General features: G+C 42.8%; 1 protein-coding gene across 1 annotated transcript in view; it reads left to right on the forward strand.

Moving 5' to 3' along the window:
• The first annotated feature begins 12,045 nt into the window (after window positions 1-12,045).
• LOC106574988 (tudor domain-containing protein 3) overlaps window positions 12,046-23,143 on the forward strand; it is a 58,834-nt gene continuing 47,736 nt past the window's right edge. The window contains exons 1-4 of the mRNA XM_082962439.1: window positions 12,046-12,384; window positions 13,667-13,751; window positions 14,997-15,062; window positions 21,547-21,707. Of these exons, the coding sequence (XP_082818565.1) occupies window positions 12,347-12,384; window positions 13,667-13,751; window positions 14,997-15,062; window positions 21,547-21,707 (350 nt within the window). The 5' untranslated portion in view covers window positions 12,046-12,346. The remainder of the gene's footprint in view (window positions 12,385-13,666; window positions 13,752-14,996; window positions 15,063-21,546; window positions 21,708-23,143) is intronic.

Consider the following 23,143-nt stretch of genomic DNA (forward strand, 5'->3'; position numbering starts at 1 on the left):
TCCATAATGTATGGAACCACAGACTGTTTTACATGGTAATGTATAAACCATAGACTTGTTTTACATGGTAATGTATGGAACCACAGACTGTTTTACATGGTAATGTATGGAACCACAGACTTGTTTACACGGTAGTTGTATGAACCATAGACTTGTTTTACATGGTAATGTATAAACCACAGACTGTTTTACACGGTAATGTATGGAACCACAGACTGTTTTACATGGTAATGTATAAACCACAGACTGTTTTACATGGTAATGTATGAACCATAGACTTGAACTAGGGCTGTATCAGATACAGTTGATGAGGTCAACGCTGGCAACCATTCCAAAGCGTTTTATGAAGAAGCTATACTGTCTACATAGTACGTCAAACAAAAATGAACGTTGAACTCAGGGACGCAGCAGCCCAAGTAGGCTCACAACTTGTTCTGAAATCGTCAGGGTGATGGATGTGCGCTGGGTCGCCAGTGGTTTTTTGTTCTGTCTGTACGTCGCCGGGTGCACTTGTGCAGCTCTTCTAAAATGCCTGTGCAGATGAGAGGAGAACCAACAAAGAGATACAAACGGACAAAGGGTGATTAGACCGCGGCCTTATGCATGATACACTGCTTGATCTAAGCATCACAATCACTCTAGAACTCTCCTCAGAACAGAGCTGCTACATCACACAGAGCGATACGTTCTAAATCACACAGACCGATACGTTCTAAATCACACAGACCGATACGTTCTAAATCACACAGAGCGATAGGTTCTAAATCACACAGACCGATACGTTCTAAATCACACAGAGTGATACGTTCTAAATCACACAGACCGATACGTTCTAAATCACACAGAGCGATAGGTTCTAAATCACACAGAGCGATAGGTTCTAAATCACACAGACCGATACGTTCTAAATCACACAGAGTGATACGTTCTAAATCACACAGACCGATACGTTCTAAATCACACAGACCGATACGTTCTAAATCACACAGACCGATCCGTTCTAAATCACACAGAGTGATACGTTCTAAATCACACAGACCGATACGTTCTAAATCACACAGACCGATCCGTTCTAAATCACACAGACCGATACGTTCTAAATCACACAGACCGATACGTTCTAAATCACACAGAGCGATACGTTCTAAATCACACAGACCGATACGTTCTAAATCACACAGACCGATACGTTCTAAATCACACAGAGCGATAGGTTCTAAATCACACAGAGCGATACGTTCTAAATCACACAGACCCATACGTTCTAAATCACACAGACCCATACGTTCTAAATCACACAGACCCATACGTTCTAAATCACACAGACCGATCCGTTCTAAATCACACAGACCGATACGTTCTAAATCACACAGAGTGATACGTTCTAAATCACACAGACCGATAGGTTCTAAATCACACAGACCGATACGTTCTAAATCACACAGACCGAAACGTTCTAAATCACACAGAGTGATACGTTCTAAATCACACAGACCGATACGTTCAATTAGAATTGGAGATCATCCCAAACAAAACCAACATAGAAATACAAAACTAGAACATGAACATAGAAATACAAAACATAGAAAAACACCCCCTGTCACACCCTGACCTACTCTACCATAGAAAATAACATCTTACTATGGTCAGGACGTGACAATCACACAGAGTGATAAGTTCTAAATCACACAGACCGATACGTTCTAAATCACACAGACCGATAAGTTCCTTCAAGGAAAGTTCAGGAGAGAAGGCTTTAGAAGCGCAAAAAAGAGTGGCGAGTATCGGTCAATAACCTTAAAACCAAAAGCAAAGCTCAAGTCAATCAATGCGGCTCAGTTTCTACCAAGACTCATTAACAACTTGGAGAAACTTTCCTTTTTGAGGATGAAATAAAATCAAAGACTTCAGCATTCTGGATCAGACTAAAGGACCATCAAACCCCAACATCTGCCATGGTGAAGCAGAAGTAAGACTTCTGTGTAAAGGGTTTTTAACTTGTTTCCAGACCAATCACTGAACGGGATTGGGCCCTAACAGTGAGCCCAAGAACCTAAATCCGCTTATGAACAGTGTGAAAACATTCCCTGTCAGCGCAGAGGAGTGTGGGAGGAACTATAGCCTTATGAACAATATCAGCACAGACATAAAGGGCTACCCTAGTGCCCACAAACATATTAAACTTCATGATGAGTAACATCAATGTCCCTCCTCCCCATATTTCCTGGGTTTTACCCCTGAAACTATACCGGGACCTGGTTAAAGAGCCATCATGCTGGCCCTCTGCTTTAGACCCCTGAAACTATACCGGGACCTGGTTAAAGAGCCATCATGCTGGCCCTCTGCTTTAGACCCCTGAAACTATACCGGGACCTGGTTAAAGAGCCATCATGCTGGCCCTCTGCTTTAGACCCCTGAAACTATACCGGGACCTGGTTAAAGAGCCATCATGCTGGCCCTCTGCTTTAGACCCCTGAAACTATACCGGGACCTGGTTAAAGAGCCATCATGCTGGCCCTCTGCTTTAGACCCCTGAAACTATACCGGGACCTGGTTAAAGAGCCATCATGCTGGCCCTCTGCTTTAGACCCCTGAAACTATACCGGGACCTGGTTAAAGAGCCATCATGCTGGCCCTCTGCTTTAGACCCCTGAAACTATACCGGGACCTGGTTAAAGAGCCATCATGCTGGCCCTCTGCTTTAGACCCCTGAAACTATACCGGGACCTGGTTAAAGAGCCATCATGCTGGCCCTCTGCTTTAGACCCCTGAAACTATACCGGGACCTGGTTAAAGAGCCATCATGCTGGCCCTCTGCTTTAGACCCCTGAAACTATACCGGGACCTGGTTAAAGAGCCATCATGCTGGCCCTCTGCTTTAGACCCCTGAAACTATACCGGGACCTGGTTAAAGAGCCATCATGCTGGCCCTCTGCTTTAGACCCCTGAAACTATACCGGGACCTGGTTAAAGAGCCATCATGCTGGCCCTCTGCTTTAGACCCCTGAAACTATACCGGGACCTGGTTAAAGAGCCATCATGCTGGCCCTCTGCTTTAGACCCCTGAAACTATACCGGGACCTGGTTAAAGAGCCATCATGCTGGCCCTCTGCTTTAGACCCCTGAAACTATACCGGGACCTGGTTAAAGAGCCATCATGCTGGCCCTCTGCTTTAGACCCCTGAAACTATACCGGGACCTGGTTAAAGAGCCATCATGCTGGCCCTCTGCTTTAGACCCCTGAAACTATACCGGGACCTGGTTAAAGAGCCATCATGCTGGCCCTCTGCTTTAGACCCCTGAAACTATACCGGGACCTGGTTAAAGAGCCATCATGCTGGCCCTCTGCTTTAGACCCCTGAAACTATACCGGGACCTGGTTAAAGAGCCATCATGCTGGCCCTCTGCTTTAGACCCCTGAAACTATACCGGGACCTGGTTAAAGAGCCATCATGCTGGCCCTCTGCTTTAGACCCCTGAAACTATACCGGGACCTGGTTAAAGAGCCATCATGCTGGCCCTCTGCTTTAGACCCCTGAAACTATACCGGGACCTGGTTAAAGAGCCATCATGCTGGCCCTCTGCTTTAGACCCCTGAAACTATACCGGGACCTGGTTAAAGAGCCATCATGCTGGCCCTCTGCTTTAGACCCCTGAAACTATACCGGGACCTGGTTAAAGAGCCATCATGCTGGCCCTCTGCTTTAGACCCCTGAAACTATACCGGGACCTGGTTAAAGAGCCATCATGCTGGCCCTCTGCTTTAGACCCCTGAAACTATACCGGGACCTGGTTAAAGAGCCATCATGCTGGCCCTCTGCTTTAGACCCCTGAAACTATACCGGGACCTGGTTAAAGAGCCATCATGCTGGCCCTCTGCTTTAGACCCCTGAAACTATACCGGGACCTGGTTAAAGAGCCATCATGCTGGCCCTCTGCTTTAGACCCCTGAAACTATACCGGGACCTGGTTAAAGAGCCATCATGCTGGCCCTCTGCTTTAGACCCCTGAAACTATACCGGGACCTGGTTAAAGAGCCATCATGCTGGCCCTCTGCTTTAGACCCCTGAAACTATACCGGGACCTGGTTAAAGAGCCATCATGCTGGCCCTCTGCTTTAGACCCCTGAAACTATACCGGGACCTGGTTAAAGAGCCATCATGCTGGCCCTCTGCTTTAGACCCCTGAAACTATACCGGGACCTGGTTAAAGAGCCATCATGCTGGCCCTCTGCTTTAGACCCCTGAAACTATACCGGGACCTGGTTAAAGAGCCATCATGCTGGCCCTCTGCTTTAGACCCCTGAAACTATACCGGGACCTGGTTAAAGAGCCATCATGCTGGCCCTCTGCTTTAGACCCCTGAAACTATACCGGGACCTGGTTAAAGAGCCATCATGCTGGCCCTCTGCTTTAGACCCCTGAAACTATACCGGGACCTGGTTAAAGAGCCATCATGCTGGCCCTCTGCTTTGTGTTTTAGACAGTGCAGTGTGAAGACCACTTGTAGAACGCAAGTCTGTCTGTAATAAACTGTGATGTTGCAAAGGCAAAACTATTTGTACACTGTTCCAAATCAAATCAAATGTTATTGGTCACATACACGTGGTGAGCAGGTGTTATTGCGGGTGTAGAAAAATGCTTGTGCTTCTAGTTCCGTAATATCTAACAAATTCACAACTACCCAATACACACAAATCTAAGTAAAGAATGGAACAAGAATATATAAATATATGGACGAGCAATGTCAGAGCGGCATAGACTTATATACACTAGATAGTATAGAATACACTATAAACATATGACATGAGTAGTGTAGGGTATGTAAACATTATATAAAGTGACTAGTGATCCATTTATTAAAGTGGCCAGTGATTTCTAGTCTGTGTATATAGAGCAGCAGCCTCTCTGTGCTAGTGATGGCTGTTTAACAGTCTGATGGCCTTGAGATAGAAGATGTTTTTCAGTCTCTCAGTCCCAGCTTTGATGCACCTGTACTGACCTCGCCTACTGGATGATAGCGGGGTGAACAGGCAGTGGCTCAGGTGGTGGTTGTCCTTGATGATCTTTTTGGCCTTCCTGTGACATCGGGTGCTGTAGGTCTCCTGGAGGGCGGGTAGTTTGCCCCCGGTAATGCGTAGGGCAGACCGCACCCCCCTCTGGAGAGCCTTGCGGTTGAGGGCGGTGCAGTTGCCGTACCAGGCGGCGATGCAGCCTGACAGGATGCTCTCGATGGTGCATCTGTAAAAGCTTGTAAGGGTTTTTACTTCAGCCTCCTGAGGTTGAAGAGGCGCTGTGGCGCCTTCTTCACCGTACTGTCTGTGTGTGTGGAACATTTCAGATTGTCAGTGATATGTACGCCGAGGAACTTAAAACTTTAAAAACACTGTTGCTATCTTCTGAATGCCAGAGGCAGATCACAAAAACAGGTGTGAATATGTTGAAAGGTGTGAAACAGGACACTGTTTATTACCAATGTTAAGCACTTGGATTATGATGTTTGTTGAAAATGTATTTTGTATCCTGGACAACTTGTTAGGATACATGGTATCAGGGACTCCATCAAGTGCCAGCAGATATTCAATCAAAACCTGACTGCCTCTGCTAGGAAGCTTAAACTGGGCCGTGGTTGGATCTTCCAGCAGGACAATGATCCAAAGAACACCTCAAAATCAACACAAAAATGGTTCACTGACCACAGAATCAAGGTTTTGCCATGGACATCCCAGTCCCCTGAACTAAACCCCATAGAAAACCTGTGGGATGAGCTGAAGAGGAGAATCCACAAGCTTGGACCTGGGAATCTGAAGGATCTGGAGAGATTCTGTATGGAGGACTGGCCTCAGATCCCTGTGTTCTCCAACCTCATTACACATTATAGGAGAAGACTCAGAGCTGTTATCTTGGCAAAGGGAGGTTGCACTAAGTATTGAATGAAAGGGTGCCAATAATTGTGGCACACATACATTTGAGAAAAATATTTGTTTTATGATAAGAATTTATTTTTTTCTTTCAATTGTTTTACTTTAATTAAAGGTTAGATATTTGTGAATATTTTGAATGAAAGACCAAGAGGACAAACAATACCTAAAAAAGATTCACAGCCGTTTTGTTCATATTTACCAAGGGTGCCAATATTAGTGGAGAGGACTGCACATGTCACAGTTTCTCATGTTTTCAAACAGGGTGCCTTTCCTTTGCCAAGATTAAAGGTTTGGGGTATATAGTATACCCACTTCTCCAGGCACCACTGCACCACTGCTTTTATTAGTTTGAAAAATGATGGCAAAGTCACACACACACACACACACACACACACACACACACACACACACACACACACACACACACACACACACACACACACACACACACACACTCCAGGTATCCCCAAAGCAATGCTATAGGCCTAGGACTACCATTATAATGGCCATGTTGTCTGGACACGGAATGGAGTTTATCCTCTTGGTACTGTCGCTGAATGTGAACACATGGAGTTTATCCTCTTGGTACTGTCGCTGAATGTGAACACATGGAGTTTATCCTCTTGGTACTGTCGCTGAATGTGAACACATGGAGTTGACTCTCTTGGTACTGTCGCTGAATGTGAACACATGGAGTTTATCCTCTTGGTACTGTCGCTGAATGTGAACACATGGACTTTATCCTCTTGGTACTGTCGCTGAATGTGAACACATGGAGTTTATCCTCTTGGTACTGTCGCTGAATGTGAACACATGGAGTTTATCCTCTTGGTACTGTGGCTGAATGTGAACACATGGAGTTTATCCTCTTGGTACTGTGGCTGAATGTGAACACATGGAGTTTATCCTCTTGGTACTGTCGCTGAATGTGAACACATGGAGTTTATCCTCTTGGTACTGTCGCTGAATGTGAACACATCTTGTTGCATACATCAATCCCTGTCAGGCTGCCCTTCAAATGCGCTAAGATGTTATATCCTCAGTTCCCTGCGTATGCCAACACCTTGCATGTTATAGAGGCCAGGCCTAGCTGTGGACTCTCTATGTCCCAACGGAAGGTTCATTTACAAATCTGTGTGTAGTGGCAAGGTGTTTTATGTAGGCCTACACTTCCATACACTTCCATACACTTCCTACACTTCCATACACTTCCATACACTTCCATACACTTCCTACACTTCCATACACTTCCATACACTTCCATACACTTCCTACACTTCCTACACTTCCATACACTTCCTACACTTCCATACACTTCCATACACTTCCTACACTTCCATACACTTCCTACACTTCCTACACTTCCATACACTTCCATACACTTCCTACACTTCCATACACTTCCATACACTTCCTACACTTCCATACACTTCCTACACTTCCTACACTTCCATACACTTCCATACACTTCCATACACTTCCTACACTTCCATACACTTCCTACATTTCCATACACTTCCTACACTTCCATACACTTCCTACACTTCCTACATTTCCATACACTTCCTACACTTCCATACACTTCCTACACTTCCTACATTTCCATACACTTCCTACACTTCCTACATGTCCATACACTTCCATACAATTCATACACTTCCTACACTTCCATATAATTCATACACTTCCTACATTTCCATACACTTCCTACATTTCCATACCCTTCCATACACTTCCATACACTTCCTACACTTCCATACACTTCCTACACTTCCATACACTTCCTACATTTCCATACAATTCCTACACTTCCTACTTTGTGAATGTAGCCTAATGCATGGATTGAGTTGAGAAGGCTGTCTGGCTCACCGGCTGCCCCCGAAGCCCTGTGATTGACACCTTGCATAGCCACAGGACAGGGAGCATGTGTTCGGGTAAAGCCCTGTCTGAGACAGCAATTTTACAGTCCATTATAGTAACCTATTACAGGTCTAACCACAAGCCTCAGTCTATATATGATGAGTCATTATACAAAAATGGTGTCTTTCCTGTCCCCCACCTTAACTACCAGGAAAAACACTTAGAAATGTAAAATAATGACACAATACATGTTTTTGTTTTAATTTAAGTGTTTTATTGTTAATAAAACATATGTGTAAAACAGTATTGTAAATTATTATTTTTATATATTTTAGGCGTGCTGTTTTGAAAAGCACATGGTGAGTCTTCACTTTCGTCATATGTTAAGCAATTTGACTACTAATTTGGTCATTTCATATATTTTTATATTTAATATTTTTACAAAATTGGCTGGTCAAAGGGCCACCATTTTTGTAGTGGTAGCCTATCAGAGACAAATGTGTAGCCTATAAATGAGAAGAAGCCCCTATGCATCATTCATTACTCCCATCCCTAAACACCCCCCATTTTTTATATTTCGAATAATCTATAACTAACAGGTTATAGAGGCATATGAACTAACAGGTTATAGAGGCATATGAACTAACAGGTTATAGAGGCATATGAACTAACAGGTTATAGAGGCAAGGCATATTAACTAACAGGTTATAGAGGCATATGAACTAACAGGTTATAGAGGGCATATGAACTAACAGGTTATAGAGGTAAGGCATATGAACTAACAGGTTATATAGGCAAGGCATATGGACTAACAGGTTATAGAGGCAAGGCATATGAACTAACAGGTTATAGAGGCATATGAACTAACAGGTTATAGAGGCATATGAACTAACAGGTTATAGAGGCATATGAACTAACAGGTTATAGAGGCAAGGCATATGAACTAACAGGTTATAGAGGCAAGGCATATGAACTAACAGGTTATAGAGGCAAGGCATATGAACTAACAGGTTATAGAGGCAAGGCATATGAACTAACAGGTTATAGAGGCAAGGCATATGAACTAACAGGTTATAGAGGCAAGGCATATGAACTAACAGGTTATAGAGGCATATGAACTAACAGGTTATAGAGGCAAGGCATATGAACTAACAGGTTATAGAGGCATATGAACTAACAGGTTATAGAGGCAAGGCATATGAACTAACAGGTTATAGAGGCATATGAACTAACAGGTTATAGAGGCATATGAACTAACAGGTTATAGAGGCAAGGCATATGAACTAACAGGTTATAGAGGCAAGGCATATGAACTAACAGGTTATAGAGGCATATGAACTAACAGGTTATAGAGGCAAGGCATATGAACTAACAGGTTATAGAGGCAAGGCATATGGATTAACAGGTTATAGAGGCATATGAACTAACAGGTTATAGAGGCAAGGCATATGAACTAACAGGTTATAGAGGCATATGAACTAACAGGTTATAGAGGCATATGAACTAAGAGGTTATAGAGGCAAGGCATATGAACTAACAGGTTATAGAGGCATATTAACTAACAGGTTATAGAGGCATATGAACTAACAGGTTATAGAGGCAAGGCATATGAACTAACAGGTTATAGAGGCAAGGCATATGGACTAACAGGTTATAGAGGCATATGAACTAACAGGTTATAGAGGCAAGGCATATGAACTAACAGGTTATAGAGGCATATGAACTAACAGGTTATAGGCAGGCATATGAACTAACAGGTTATAGAGGCAAGGCATATGAACTAACAGGTTATAGAGGCATATGAACTAACAGGTTATAGAGGCATATGAACTAACAGGTTATAGAGGCAAGGTATATGAACTAACAGGTTATAGAGGCATATGAACTAACAGGTTATAGAGGCATATGAACTAACAGGTTATAGAGGCAAGGCATATTAACTAACAGGTTATAGAGGCATATGAACTAACAGGTTATAGAGGCATATGAACTAACAGGTTATAGAGGTAAGGCATATGAACTAACAGGTTATAGAGGCATATGAACTAACAGGTTATATAGGCAAGGCATATGGACTAACAGGTTATAGAGGCAAGGCATATGAACTAACAGGTTATAGAGGCATATGAACTAACAGGTTATAGAGGCATATGAACTAACAGGTTATAGAGGCAAGGCATATGAACTAACAGGTTATAGAGGCAAGGCATATGAACTAACAGGTTATAGAGGCAAGGCATATGAACTAACAGGTTATAGAGGCATATGAACTAACAGGTTATAGAGGCATATGAACTAACAGGTTATAGAGGCATATGAACTAACAGGTTATAGAGGCAAGGCATATTAACTAACAGGTTATAGAGGCATATGAACTAACAGGTTATAGAGGCATATGAACTAACAGGTTATAGAGGTAAGGCATATGAACTAACAGGTTATAGAGGTAAGGCATATGAACTAACAGGTTATATAGGCAAGGCATATGGACTAACAGGTTATAGAGGCAAGGCATATGAACTAACAGGTTATAGAGGCATATGAACTAACAGGTTATAGAGGCATATGAACTAACAGGTTATAGAGGCATATGAACTAACAGGTTATAGAGGCAAGACATATGAACTAACAGGTTATAGAGGCAAGGCATATGAACTAACGGGTTATAGAGGCAAGGCATATGAACTAACAGGTTATAGAGGCAAGGCATATGAACTAACAGGTTATAGAGGCATATGAACTAACAGGTTATAGAGGCATATGAACTAACAGGTTATAGAGGCATATGAACTAACAGGTTATAGAGGCATATGAACTAACAGGTTATAGAGGCATATGAACTAACAGGTTATAGAGGCATATGAACTAACAGGTTATAGAGGCAAGGCATATGAACTAACAGGTTATAGAGGCAAGGCATATGAACTAACAGGTTATAGAGGCATATGAACTAACAGGTTATAGAGGCATATGAACTAACAGGTTATAGAGGCAAGGCATATGAACTAACAGGTTATAGAGGCAAGGCATATGGATTAACAGGTTATAGAGGCATATGAACTAACAGGTTATAGAGGCAAGGCATATGAACTAACAGGTTATAGAGGCAAGGCATATGGATTAACAGGTTATAGAGGCATATGAACTAACAGGTTATAGAGGCAAGGCATATGAACTAACAGGTTATAGAGGCATATTAACTAACAGGTTATAGAGGCATATGAACTAACAGGTTATAGAGGCAAGGCATATGAACTAACAGGTTATAGAGCAAACAACACAATTATCACAACACATTGGTTGTAATATAGCTTTTTTTCTGGCTTGGCTTCCCCAGTGATTTTACCTATGCATTCTACTGGATTTTTAGTTACTCCCTATTCTGAACTTCTCTTTCGTTATATAGGCCTAGCTGTTAGACTTCCTAAACTAGTCTATGCAAGGTGTTCGCCTAAATTATGCAGAAGAACGTTGTAGCTAATTCTGGGTACAGACTGACCGGGACTCAACCTCAGACCTCTTCACAGTCAGTGACCACAGACATTAAAACCATTTACATTTTTACATTTAAGTCATTTAGCAGACGCTCTTATCCAGACCAGTCGCTGACAGTGCCAAGAGAGTTTCTTCATTTGCTTGTGCTCATAACCGTTCTAAGAGTGTATGCCTGGTCTGCAGTTGCAAGGGGGAAAACAATTTTGAAATTGAAACTAATATTATTACATTTCACGGAGTGTAGTAGATCATTGGGTTGGTAGAAGCACCGTACATGTAGTGCTTGTCTTTGCCACTGAGTGTAGTATATCGTTGGGTTGGTAGAAGCACCGTACATGTAGTGCTTGTCTTTGCCACTGAGTGTAGTAGATCATTGGGTTGGTAGAAGCACCGTACATGTAGTGCTTGTCTTTGCCACTGAGTGTAGTATATCGTTGGGTTGGTAGAAGCACCGTACATGTAGTGCTTGTCTTTGCCACTGAGTGTAGTATATCGTTGGGTTGGTAGAAGCACCGTACATGTAGTGCTTGTCTTTGCCACTGAGTGTAGTATATCGTTGGGTTGGTAGAAGCACCGTACATGTAGTGCTTGTCTTTGCCACTGAGTGTAGTAGATCATTGGGTTGGTAGAAGCACCGTACATGTAGTGCTTGTCTTTGCCACTGAGTGTAGTATATCGTTGGGTTGGTAGAAGCACCGTACATGTAGTGCTTGTCTTTGCCACTGAGTGTAGTAGATCATTGGGTTGGTAGAAGCACCGTACATGTAGTGCTTGTCTTTGCCACTGAGTGTAGTAGATCATTGGGTTGGTAGAAGCACCGTACATGTAGTGCTTGTCTTTGCCACTGAGGCTGCTGTTTTTCTTCCGTCCCTCTCTGCCGCCAACTACCAGATTCAACTTTGACGTCTCCCCCAACGCGAGGTCATTTGTTTTAGTCGGCACACGCTAAAATATCCCGGCTAAACCCATTGATTATCGGATTAATTATTAAAGATAAAACCAATGGATAATCCACAAATGTAATAGTTCATCGACTATATTTGCATTTGATACTTCATTTTAAAGAAAATGGCTGAAATCAACTTAGCCCTCACCAAAGAAGGCTGGTGGGTAGCTTGTGGCTAATGTGTTAGCTAGCTAGCTACATTACACGTTCACTTTGCTAGCATAGCTTTGGCTTTTCTAGTTAACGTTAGCTAAATTAACACCTAATGTTAGAGTTAGGATCTCACATACTATGATGCCTGTGATAATGTAGCTTAAATGTTTGTACGCCAGATATGTGTAACTAGCTATGGTATTACATACCTGGCGTACGAACTGGTAACACTAGCTAATAATTATTATTTTGGCAGTTGATGTTGCGAAGTGTGTCATTTGTCTTGCAAATTGCTGTCAATTATTTTTAGCATGTATAGCTTTGGTACGCTAACTAACAAGGCCATGTATACTCATTTGAAGCTAAGTAGCTACCTAGCTAGCTAGCTTAGTAAACAACTCCGTGACCACCGGTGTAGCTAGCTAGCTCTACATTACTGTAGCTAGCTAGCTCTACATAACTGTACTGTCGCTAGCTAGCTCTACATAACTGTACTGTAGCTAGTTAGCTCTACATAACTACTGTAGCTAGCTAGCTCTACATAACTACTGTAGCTAGCTAGCTCTACATAACTACTGTAACTAGCTAGCTCTACATAACTGTACTGTAGCTAGCTAGCGCTACATAACTACTGTAGCTAGCTAGCTCTACATAACTGTACTGTAGCTAGCTAGCTCTACATTACTGTAGCTAGCTAGCTATACATAACTGTACTGTAGCTAGCTAGCTCTACATAACTGTACTGTAGCTAGCTAGCTCTACATAACTACTGTAGCTAGCTAGCTCTACGTAACTACCGTAGCTAGCTAGCTCTACATAACTACCGTAGCTAGCTAGCTCTACATAACTACTGTAGCTAGCTAGCTCTACTTAACTACTGTAGCTAGCTAGCTCTACATTACTGTAGCTAGCTAGCTCTACATAACTGTACTGTAGTTAGCTAGCTCTACATAACTGTACTGTAGCTAGCTTGCTCTACATAACTGTACTGTTGCTAGCTCTACATAACTACTGTAGCTAGCTAGCTTAGTAAACAACTCCGTGACTACAGGTGTAACTAGCTCTACCTTACTGTACTGTAGCTAGCTAGCTATTAATATATCTTCAAAGTTGATCTGCTAGTCAGTTGTTAGCTACGTAAAGTACACTGGAGTGATATGCGAGTTGGCTGGCTAGCTTTTTAAATGTCAATGTGTTTGTCCACTGTAGCTATGTGGAGTGTTGCTGTTTAACCACAATACACAGGTTACTCCGTTGATATGTGAACCCTTGGTTTACCTCCTACACAGGTACCTTACAGACGAAGGAATAGAGGAGTTGAAACGCACTTCTGAGAAACCCACAGCTAATTACATTATTCGCATTGCACTTAATGTAAGTAGCTAGTATTCTCACATCTCTCTTCTAGTATACAGAAAAAAATCTGTTTTCCTTTCACCTGTGTAGATGTACATTTAACTGACCCCTGGGGTTTGAGTTGAAAAAAGAGACTGTTTGTCAAGTGCTTACAGTCGACCTAATTTCAAAATCAATCAAGCTTTACAATAACAGGTTTGTGTCAGACCCGCAAAACAGATTCCTCTACATTGCTTTGAATATTGCTTATTGAATGTTTTGCCGGTATGTCAGTAAATCAAAGTCAATCTAATATGGCTGCATTCCAATTCTCCACCCTTGTTTGTACTTGAACACTCCCCCGTCCCTCCGGCCAAACGCTTACGACAATGTAGTCTGAATAATCAGGCTGTAATACACACTTAATTGGTATATACAGCCTGAGACATTTGTGTGCACAATGTTTGTAAATGTTCCTTTACAAGCCAGAATGTTGATTAAAATTGCATGTTAACTTACTCTACTGGTTGTTTGTGTGGTTTGTCCTTCCGCTGCTCTAAATTTGAGACAAAATATCCACAGGAAAGTATTGTTTAAGTGACTTTTTAGTGTGCTCAAAGCCTAGAATCTCTCGCTATTGAACCAAGCATGCCATGACAATGAAAATTGTATATTCTGTCAACAGCTATTGAACCAAGCATGCCATGACAATGAAAATTGTATATTCTGTCAACAGCTATTGAACCAAGCATGCCATGACAATGAAAATTTTATATTCTGAATCTTTTTTTGAAGATTGAAATCCAAATATCCAATATAAAACCCACTTTACCTCAGTACCAAACCACATACCTACCGGCTCTCTGCAATGTCAGGTTAACAAGACCTTCCTGTGGATATTTTGTCTAAAGTTTAGAGCAGAGGAAGGGACAAACGGGGAGAGTAAGTTCAAATGTAATTGTATTAAACATTCTGGCTTGTAAGGAACATTTGCACACGTCTGGCCGTCTACACCAATTAATTGTATATTACAACCTGATTAATCAGACTAACACCAATCCAATAGTTTTTGAAGTCCATGACTGGGAGTGTGATCATGCCTACTTTGGGAGACGTGTGGAGAATCAGGATGCAGGCAATATTTGCCAGTGCTTTCAAAACAGGTTTCTCTACATTGCTTTCAATTATGCTTCTCGAGGTTTACAGGTAATATCATTGTCAGCCTAATATGTTGGTTGGGAAAGTATTGCTTATCCCCCCCTGTCTCTGTGACTATCTCTACAGAGTGACCTGAGGCCTATTGGCAGGAAGTTTCTCCCTGCAGACATCAACAGTGGCCGGGTGGAGAAGGTGAGGCGTTGTGTGTGTATTAGCACAGATGTGTGTACGCCAAAGGGTCAGAGGATCTTAGAAACTGTCAATCATAATGATTCAATACAGAACAAAAATAAAGTTAGAACCAACACGACTGTGTAATATTCAGTGGATGGAGGTTAGTCAAGCGAGACTGCTATGGTGAGTAACCATGCTGAAGACACATGGCAACTTAGGAAGCTAATTCCTAGGCCTTAGCTCAGTGGGCTATTTATCTCAGCCTTGAAAACAACATGCACCTGACCCGGGTTTGATACCCTGTTGGTTACACTGTCCTGTGCACATTTCAGAAATACAGAACTGCACTACTTCCAAAGGCCACTAGATGTCTCTGTCACACCAGCTTTAAAATGCCTTCATTCCTTCCTTCAGCCATGGGGAGTTGCATTGAGTTCAACTGAGAAAATGCTACAGATGATGACGAGGGAGATCATTCATTCATTCATTCATTTGTATGTTTGCAAATAACCCACGGTCCTTCTAAAGCTCAGAGCTAATAACCCACGGTCCTCCTACAGCTCAGAGCTAATAACCCACGGTCCTCCTACAGCTCAGAGAGCTAATAACCCACGGTTCTCCTAAAGCTCAGAGAGCTAATAACCCACGGTCCTCCTACAGCTCAGAGAGCTAATAACCCACGGTTCTCCTACAGCTCAGAGAGCTAATAACCCACGGTTCTCCTAAAGCTCAGAGAGCTAATAACCCACGGTCCCCCTAAAGCTCAGAGAGCTAATAACCCACGGTCCTCCTACAGCTCAGAGAGCTAATAACCCACGGTCCTCCTACAGCTCAGAGAGCTAATAACCCACGGTTCTCCTACAGCTCAGAGAGCTAATAACCCACGGTTCTCCTACAGCTCAGAGAGCTAATAACCCACGGTTCTCCTAAAGCTCAGAGCTAATAACCCACGGTCCCCCTAAAGCTCAGAGAGCTAATAACCCACGGTTCTCCTACAGCTCAGAGAGCTAATAACCCACGGTTCTCCTACAGCTCAGAGAGCTAATAACCCACGGTCCTCCTACAGCTCAGAGAGCTAATAACCCACGGTTCTCCTACAGCTCAGAGAGCTAATAACCCACGGTCCTCCTACAGCTCATAGAGCTAATAACCCACGGCCTCCTACAGCCCAGAGAGCTAATAACCCACGGTCCTCCTACAGCTCAGAGAGCTAATAACCCACGGTCCTCCTACAGCTCAGAGAGCTAATAACCCACGGTTCTCCTACAGCTCAGAGAGCTAATAACCCACGGTTCTCCTACAGCTCAGAGAGCTAATAACCCACGGTCCCCCAACAGCTCATAGAGCTAATAACCCACGGTTCTCCTACAGCACAGAGAGCTAATAACCCACGGTTCTCCTACAGCTCAGAGCTAATAACCCACGGTTCTCCTAAAGCTCAGAGAGCTAATAACCCACGGTTCTCCTAAAGCTCAGAGCTAATAACCCACGGTTCTCCTACAGCTCAGAGAGCTAATAACCCACAGTCCTCCTAAAGCTCAGAGAGCTAATAACCCACGGTCCTCCTACAGCTCAGAGAGCTAATAACCCACGGTTCTCCTACAGCTCAGAGAGCTAATAACCCACGGTTCTCCTACAGCTCAGAGAGCTAATAACCCACGGTCCTCCTAAAGCTCAGAGAGCTAATAACCCACGGTCCTCCTAAGGCTCAGAGAGCTAATAACCCACAGTCCTCCTAAAGCTCAGAGAGCTAATAACCCACGGTTCTCCTAAAGCTCAGAGAGCTAATAACCCACGGTCCTCCTAAAGCTCAGAGAGCTAATAACCCACGGTCCTCCTACAGCTCAGAGAGCTAATAACCCACGGTTCTCCTACAGCTCAGAGAGCTAATAACCCACGGTTCTCCTACAGCTCAGAGAGCTAATAACCCACGGTCCTCCTAAAGCTCAGAGAGCTAATAACCCACGGTCCTCCTACAGCTCAGAGAGCTAATAACCCACGGTCCTCCTAAGGCTCAGAGAGCTAATAACCCACAGTCCTCCTAAAGCTCAGAGAGCTAATAACCCACAGTCCCCTACAGCTCAGAGAGCTAATAACCCACAGTCCTCCTAAGGCTCAGAGAGCTAATAACCCACGGTCCTCCTAAGGCTCAGAGAGCTAATAACCCACAGTCCTCCTAAAGCTCAGAGAGCTAATAACCCACAGTCCTCCTAAAGCTCAGAGAGCTAATAACCCACAGTCCTCCTACAGCTCAGAGAGCTAATAACCCACAGTCCTCCTAAAGCTCAGAGAGCTAATAACCCACGGTCCTCCTACAGCTCAGAGAGCTAATAACCCACGGTTCTCCTACAGCTCAGAGAGCTAATAACCCACGGTTCTCCTAAAGCTCAGAGAGCTAATAACCCACAGTCCTCCTAAAGCTCAGAGAGCTAATAACCCACGGTCCTCCGAAGGCTCTGTATAAGATATTGCACTCCTTTCAGGTAAGTACAACTCTCACTCTGCATTAGTCTAACAGGGAAAGCGCCATCAATACTGGTAATTCAGAATTTCTCCGTCTGTCTGCATTAAGTTATTATTTTTTTTTGCCTGGCTCTTTTCCCAGAGTAGGTTATCACTAGACTGCAATTAATATGTACTGCAAAGAGGTGATTGAATATGGCGTAGAATGCCAGCTCTTGGAGATAAACTAGTTTAACTGGAACGTGTAAACCTCCAGTTGAATGTAAAGGAGGGAACCAGAACCAGAGCTGTTCATTAAAAGAAGACCCATCTGAGTAGTTGTATTTCTTTATGGCCCTTTAGTTGCCACTTCTCTGTTTACAGCATGGAACTGAAGAACAAACACACTGTTTAACGGCACATAAGCATTAACCTGTTGAGGACAGACGTTCCGCTAGCGGAACCCCTAGCCAACAGCCAATGGCATCGCACGGCGCGAAATACAAAACCAACTAAAATACCACAGTTCAATTTTCTCAAACAATCAACTATTTTACACCATTTTAAAGATAAGACTCTCGTTAATCTAACCACATTGTCCGATTTCAAAAAGGCTTTACAGCGAAAGCAAAACATTAGATTATGTCAGGAGAGTACATAGACACAAATAATCACACAGCCATTTTCCAAGCAAGCATATATGTCACATAAACCCAAACCACAGCTAAATGCAGCACTAACCTTTGATGATCTTCATCAGATGACAATCCTAGGACATTATGTTATACAATACATGTATGTTTTGTTCAATCAAGTTTTACATTTTACATTTTAGTCATTTAGCAGACGCTCTTATCCAGAGCGTTCATATTTATATCAAAAAACAGCTTTTTACATTAGCATGTGATGTTCAGAACTAGCATACCCACCGCAAACTTCTGGTGAATTTACTAAATTACTCACGATAAACGTTGACAAAAAAACATAACAATTATTTTAAGAATTATAGATACAGAACTCCTTTATGCAATCGCTATGTCCGATTTTAAAATAGCTTTTCGGCGAAAGCACATTTTGCAATATTCTGAGTACATAGCTCGGCCATCACAGGCTAGCTAATTTGACACCCACCAAGTTTGGGGCTCACTAAACTCAGAATTACTATTAGAAAAATTGGATTACCTTTGCTGTTCTTCGTCAGAATGCACTCCCAGGACTTCTACTTCAACAACAAATGTTGTTTTGGTTCCAAATAATCCATAGTTATATCCAAATACCGCCGTTTTGTTCGTGCGTTCAGGTCACTATCCGAAGGGTGCGCGCGAGCGCATTTCGTGACAAAAAAAATCGAAATATTCCATTACCGTACTTAGAAGCATGTCAAAGGCTGTTTAAAATCAATTTTTATGCAATTTTTCTTGTAAAATAACGATAATATTCCAACCGGGCAACGTTGTATTCATTCAAAGACTGAAAGAAAAAAATTGAGAAGTCTCGTGAACGCGCATCTCCAGTCTCACTGTCCCCAGGCTGACCACTCACAATCAGAGCTGCTGTACTTTGCCCAGAGACAGTAGACACCCATTCCACTTTCTGGCGGCTTTAGAGAGCCAATGGAAGCCTTAGAAAGTGTCACGTTACAGCACAGATGCTGTAATGTCGATAGAGATGCAACAGAAGGACAACAAATTGTCAGACAGGGCACTTCCTGTATGGAATCTTCTCATGTTTTGGCCTTCCATATGAGTTTTGTTATACTCACAGACACCATTCAAACAGTTTTAGAAACTGCAGAGTGTTTTCTATCCAAATCTACTAATTATATGCATATTCGAGTGGTAACCAGATTAAATCGGGTACGTTTTTTATCCGGCCGTGAAAATACTGCCCCCTATCCCAAAGAAGTTAAGGAAGGTCAGGTAGATAAGGCATTAAGGAAGGTCAGGTACATAAGCATTAAGGAAGGTCAGGTACATAAGCATTAAGGAAGGTCTGTTACTTAAGCATTAAGGAAGGTCCAGTACTTACAGTTGAAGTCGGAAGTTCACATACACCTTAGCCAAATACATTTAAACTCAGTTTTTCACAATTCCTGACATTTAATCCTAGCAAAAATTCCCTGTCTAGGTCAGTTAGGATCACCACTTTATTTTAAGAATGTGAAATGTCAATAATAGTAGAGAGAATTATTTATTTCAGCTTTTATTTTTTTCATCACATTCCCAGTGGGTCAGAAGTTTACATACACTCAATTAGTATTTGGTAGCATTGCATTTAAATTGTTTAACTTGGGTCAAACGTTTCGGGTAGCCTTCCGCAAGTTTCCCACAATAAGTTGGGTGAATTTTGGCTCATTCCTCCTGACAGAGCTGGCGTAACTGAGTCAGGTTTGTAGGCCTCCTTGCTCGCACATGCTTTGTCAGTTCTGCCCACAGATTTTCTATGGGACTGAGATCAGGACTTTGTGATGGCCACTCTAATACCTTGACTTTGTTGTCCTTAAGCCAATTTGCCACAACTTTGGAAATATGCTTGGGGTCATTGTCCATTTGGAAGACACATTTGCGACCAAGCTTTGACTTCCTGACTGATGTCTTGAGATGTTGCTTCAATATATCCACATTATTTTCCTACCTCATGATGCCATCTATTTTGTGAAGTGCACCAGTCCCTCCTGCAGCAAAGCACCCCCACAACATGATGCTGCCACCCCCGTGCTTCACGGTTGGGATGGTGTTCTTCGGCTTGCAAGCCTCCCCCTTTTTCCTCCAAACAAAACGATGGTCATTATGGCCAAACAGTTCTATTTTTGATTTCATCAGACCAGAGGACATTTCTCCAAAAAGTACGATCTTTGTCCCTATGTGCAGTTGCAAACCGTAGTCTGGCTTTTTTATGGCGGTTTTGGAGCTGTGGCTTCTTCCTTGCTGAGCGGCCTTTCAGGTTATGTCAATATAGGACTCGTTTTACTGTGGATATAGATACTTTTGTACCTGTTTCCTCCAGAATTTTCACAAGGTCCTTTGTTGTTGTTCTGGGATTGATTTGCACTTTTCGCACCGAAGAACGTTGATCTCTAGGAGACAGAACGCGTCTCCTTCCTGAGCGGTATGACGGCTGCGTGGTCCCATGGTGTTTATACTTGCGTACTATTGTTTGTACAGATTAACGTGGTATCTTTAGGCGTTTTGGAAATTGCTCCCAAGGATGAACCAGACTTGTGGGGGTCTACAATTATTTTTCTGAGGTCTTGGCTGATTTCTTTTGATTTTCCCATGATGTCAAGCAAAGAGGCACTGAGTTTGAAGGTAGGCCTTGAAATACATCCACAGGTTCACCTCCAATTGACTCAAATGATGTCAATTAGCCTATCAGAAGCTTCTAAAGCCATGACATCATTTTCTGGAATTTTCCAAGCTATTTAAAGGCACAGTCAACTTAGTATATGTAAACTTCTGACTGACTGGAATTGTGATACAGTGAATTATAAGTGAAATAATCTGTCTGTAAACAAATGTTGGAAAAATTACTTGTGTCATGCACAAAGTAGATGTCCTAACCGACTTGCCAAAACTATAGTTTGTTAACAAGAAATGTGTGGAGTGGTTGAAAAATGAGTTTTAATGACTCCAACCTAAGTGTATGTAAACTTCCCACTTCAACTGTAAAAGCAGTAAGGTCAATTTGAGCGAGGAGACGGCGAGGGTAGCTCAATTCAATACACTTTATTCATCCCAGAGGAGCAGTTATTGAAGCTGGGACCATCTGGTGAGGTTGTTTGTCAGTTAGTGCTTACAAGGCTGATATCTTTACTGCAACAAACCCTGGCATTAGGACACACCGTAGCAAAAAAAAATGTTGCAACGTAAAAACAAAAAGATTACATTTCTTATTGGACAAGTTCAGGTCCCCTCTCGCTTTGTCTGTTTTGATCCGTTTGGTGCCTAATGAATACGGACCCCTTAACTCACTCTCTGGCTGTAAAATATTTTTGCTAACAGTGCGCCCTAATTAACAGGACCGTTGTCTTTCGTCTCGCCCTACCCGTTCCCACCATCAGTTGGAGGGTCCGTGTGTGCTGCAGGTTCAGAAGGTGAGGAACGCGTCGGCTCCCAAGGATAATGAGGAGTCTCAGGGAGCCCCCAGGATGCTGCGGCTGCAGATGACAGACGGACACACCAACGCTGTGGGCCTCGAGTTCAACTACCTGTCCCAGATCAGGTAGAGAACAACTACTGGTTTAAACACCTGTCCCAGATCAGGTAGAGAACACACGGTCACCTGCCCGTCGGTGGCCACGGCAAACACCTGTCCCAGATCAGGTAGAGAACAACTATTGGTTCAAACACCTGTCCCAGATCAGCGTAGAGAACAACTACTGGTTCTAAACACCTGTCCCAGATCAGGTAGAGAACAACTACTGGTTCAAACACCTGTCCCAGATCAGGTAGAGAACAACTATTGGTTCAAACACCTGTCCCAGATCAGGTAGAGAACAACTACTGGTTCAAACACCTGTCCCAGATCAGGTAGAGAACAACTACTGGTTCAAACACCTGTCCCAGATCAGGTAGAGAACAACTACTGGTTCAAACACCTGTCCCAGATCAGGTAGAGAACAACTACTGGTTCAAACACCTGTCCCAGATCAGGTAGAGAACAACTACTGGTTCAAACACCTGTCCCAGATCAGGTAGAGAACAACTACTGGTTCAAACACCTGTCCCAGATCAGGTAGAGAACACTACTGTTTGCAAACACCTGTCCCAGATCAGGTAGAGAACAGCTACTTTTTAAACACCAGGCTCAGATCAGGTAGAGAACAACTATTGGTTCAAACACCTTCCCAGATCAGGTAGAGAACAGCTACTTTTTAAACACCAGGCTAATCTGTTTGATTGATCAGGTGGAGATCAGCTACTTTTTAAACACCAGGCTAATCTGTTTGATTGATCAGGTAGAGAACAGCTACTTTTTAAACACCAGGCTAAGCTCAGAGGTCATTTTGTATCAGTCTTCTTAGAGTAGGGGTGCTGAGTTCAGATGAGTTTTGTCTTTTAAATCACCATGAATAAGAGTAAATAGACAGGGGTGACCTGACCCTAGATCAGCACTGCTACTCGGAGATATTTGATGCGTACGGCCATAGGAACAAGATGAGCTACTGAAACTCTCTCTCGGGTCATCACCATCACTCCAGTTGGAACATAGTAGCGCGTTAGCATCAAAAGGCTATCCGCTTCTTCTCCAAAAGGCACACCTAGTAAATCATTTGGTTTTCTGGACTGCTGAAAACTCCTGCATTCCAGCGTATGAGGAATTTACCACCCAGGAAAAATACCGTACGGTGCCAGGAACGGAGAAAAACAAACAAATATATGTACAGTGCATTCAGAAAGTATTCAGACCTCTTGACTTTTCCCACATTTTGTTACGTTACAGCTTTTATTCTAAAATTGATTAAAAAAAAACATTTTTCCCCTGATAAATCTACACGCATTACCCCATAATGACTAAGCAAAAATTGGTTTTTAGACAACATTACTCCTAGATAGGGCCTTCCATCTGAATATCTGGTTATCAATTAATTACTCCTAGATAGGGCCTTCCATCTGAATATCTGGTCATCAATTAATTACTCCTGGATTGGAATAATT

Source organism: Salmo salar, chromosome 16 (genome assembly GCF_965601325.2).
Source record: "Salmo salar chromosome 16, fSalSal1, whole genome shotgun sequence".
In the NCBI taxonomy this organism is placed as follows: Eukaryota; Metazoa; Chordata; class Actinopteri; order Salmoniformes; family Salmonidae; genus Salmo; species Salmo salar.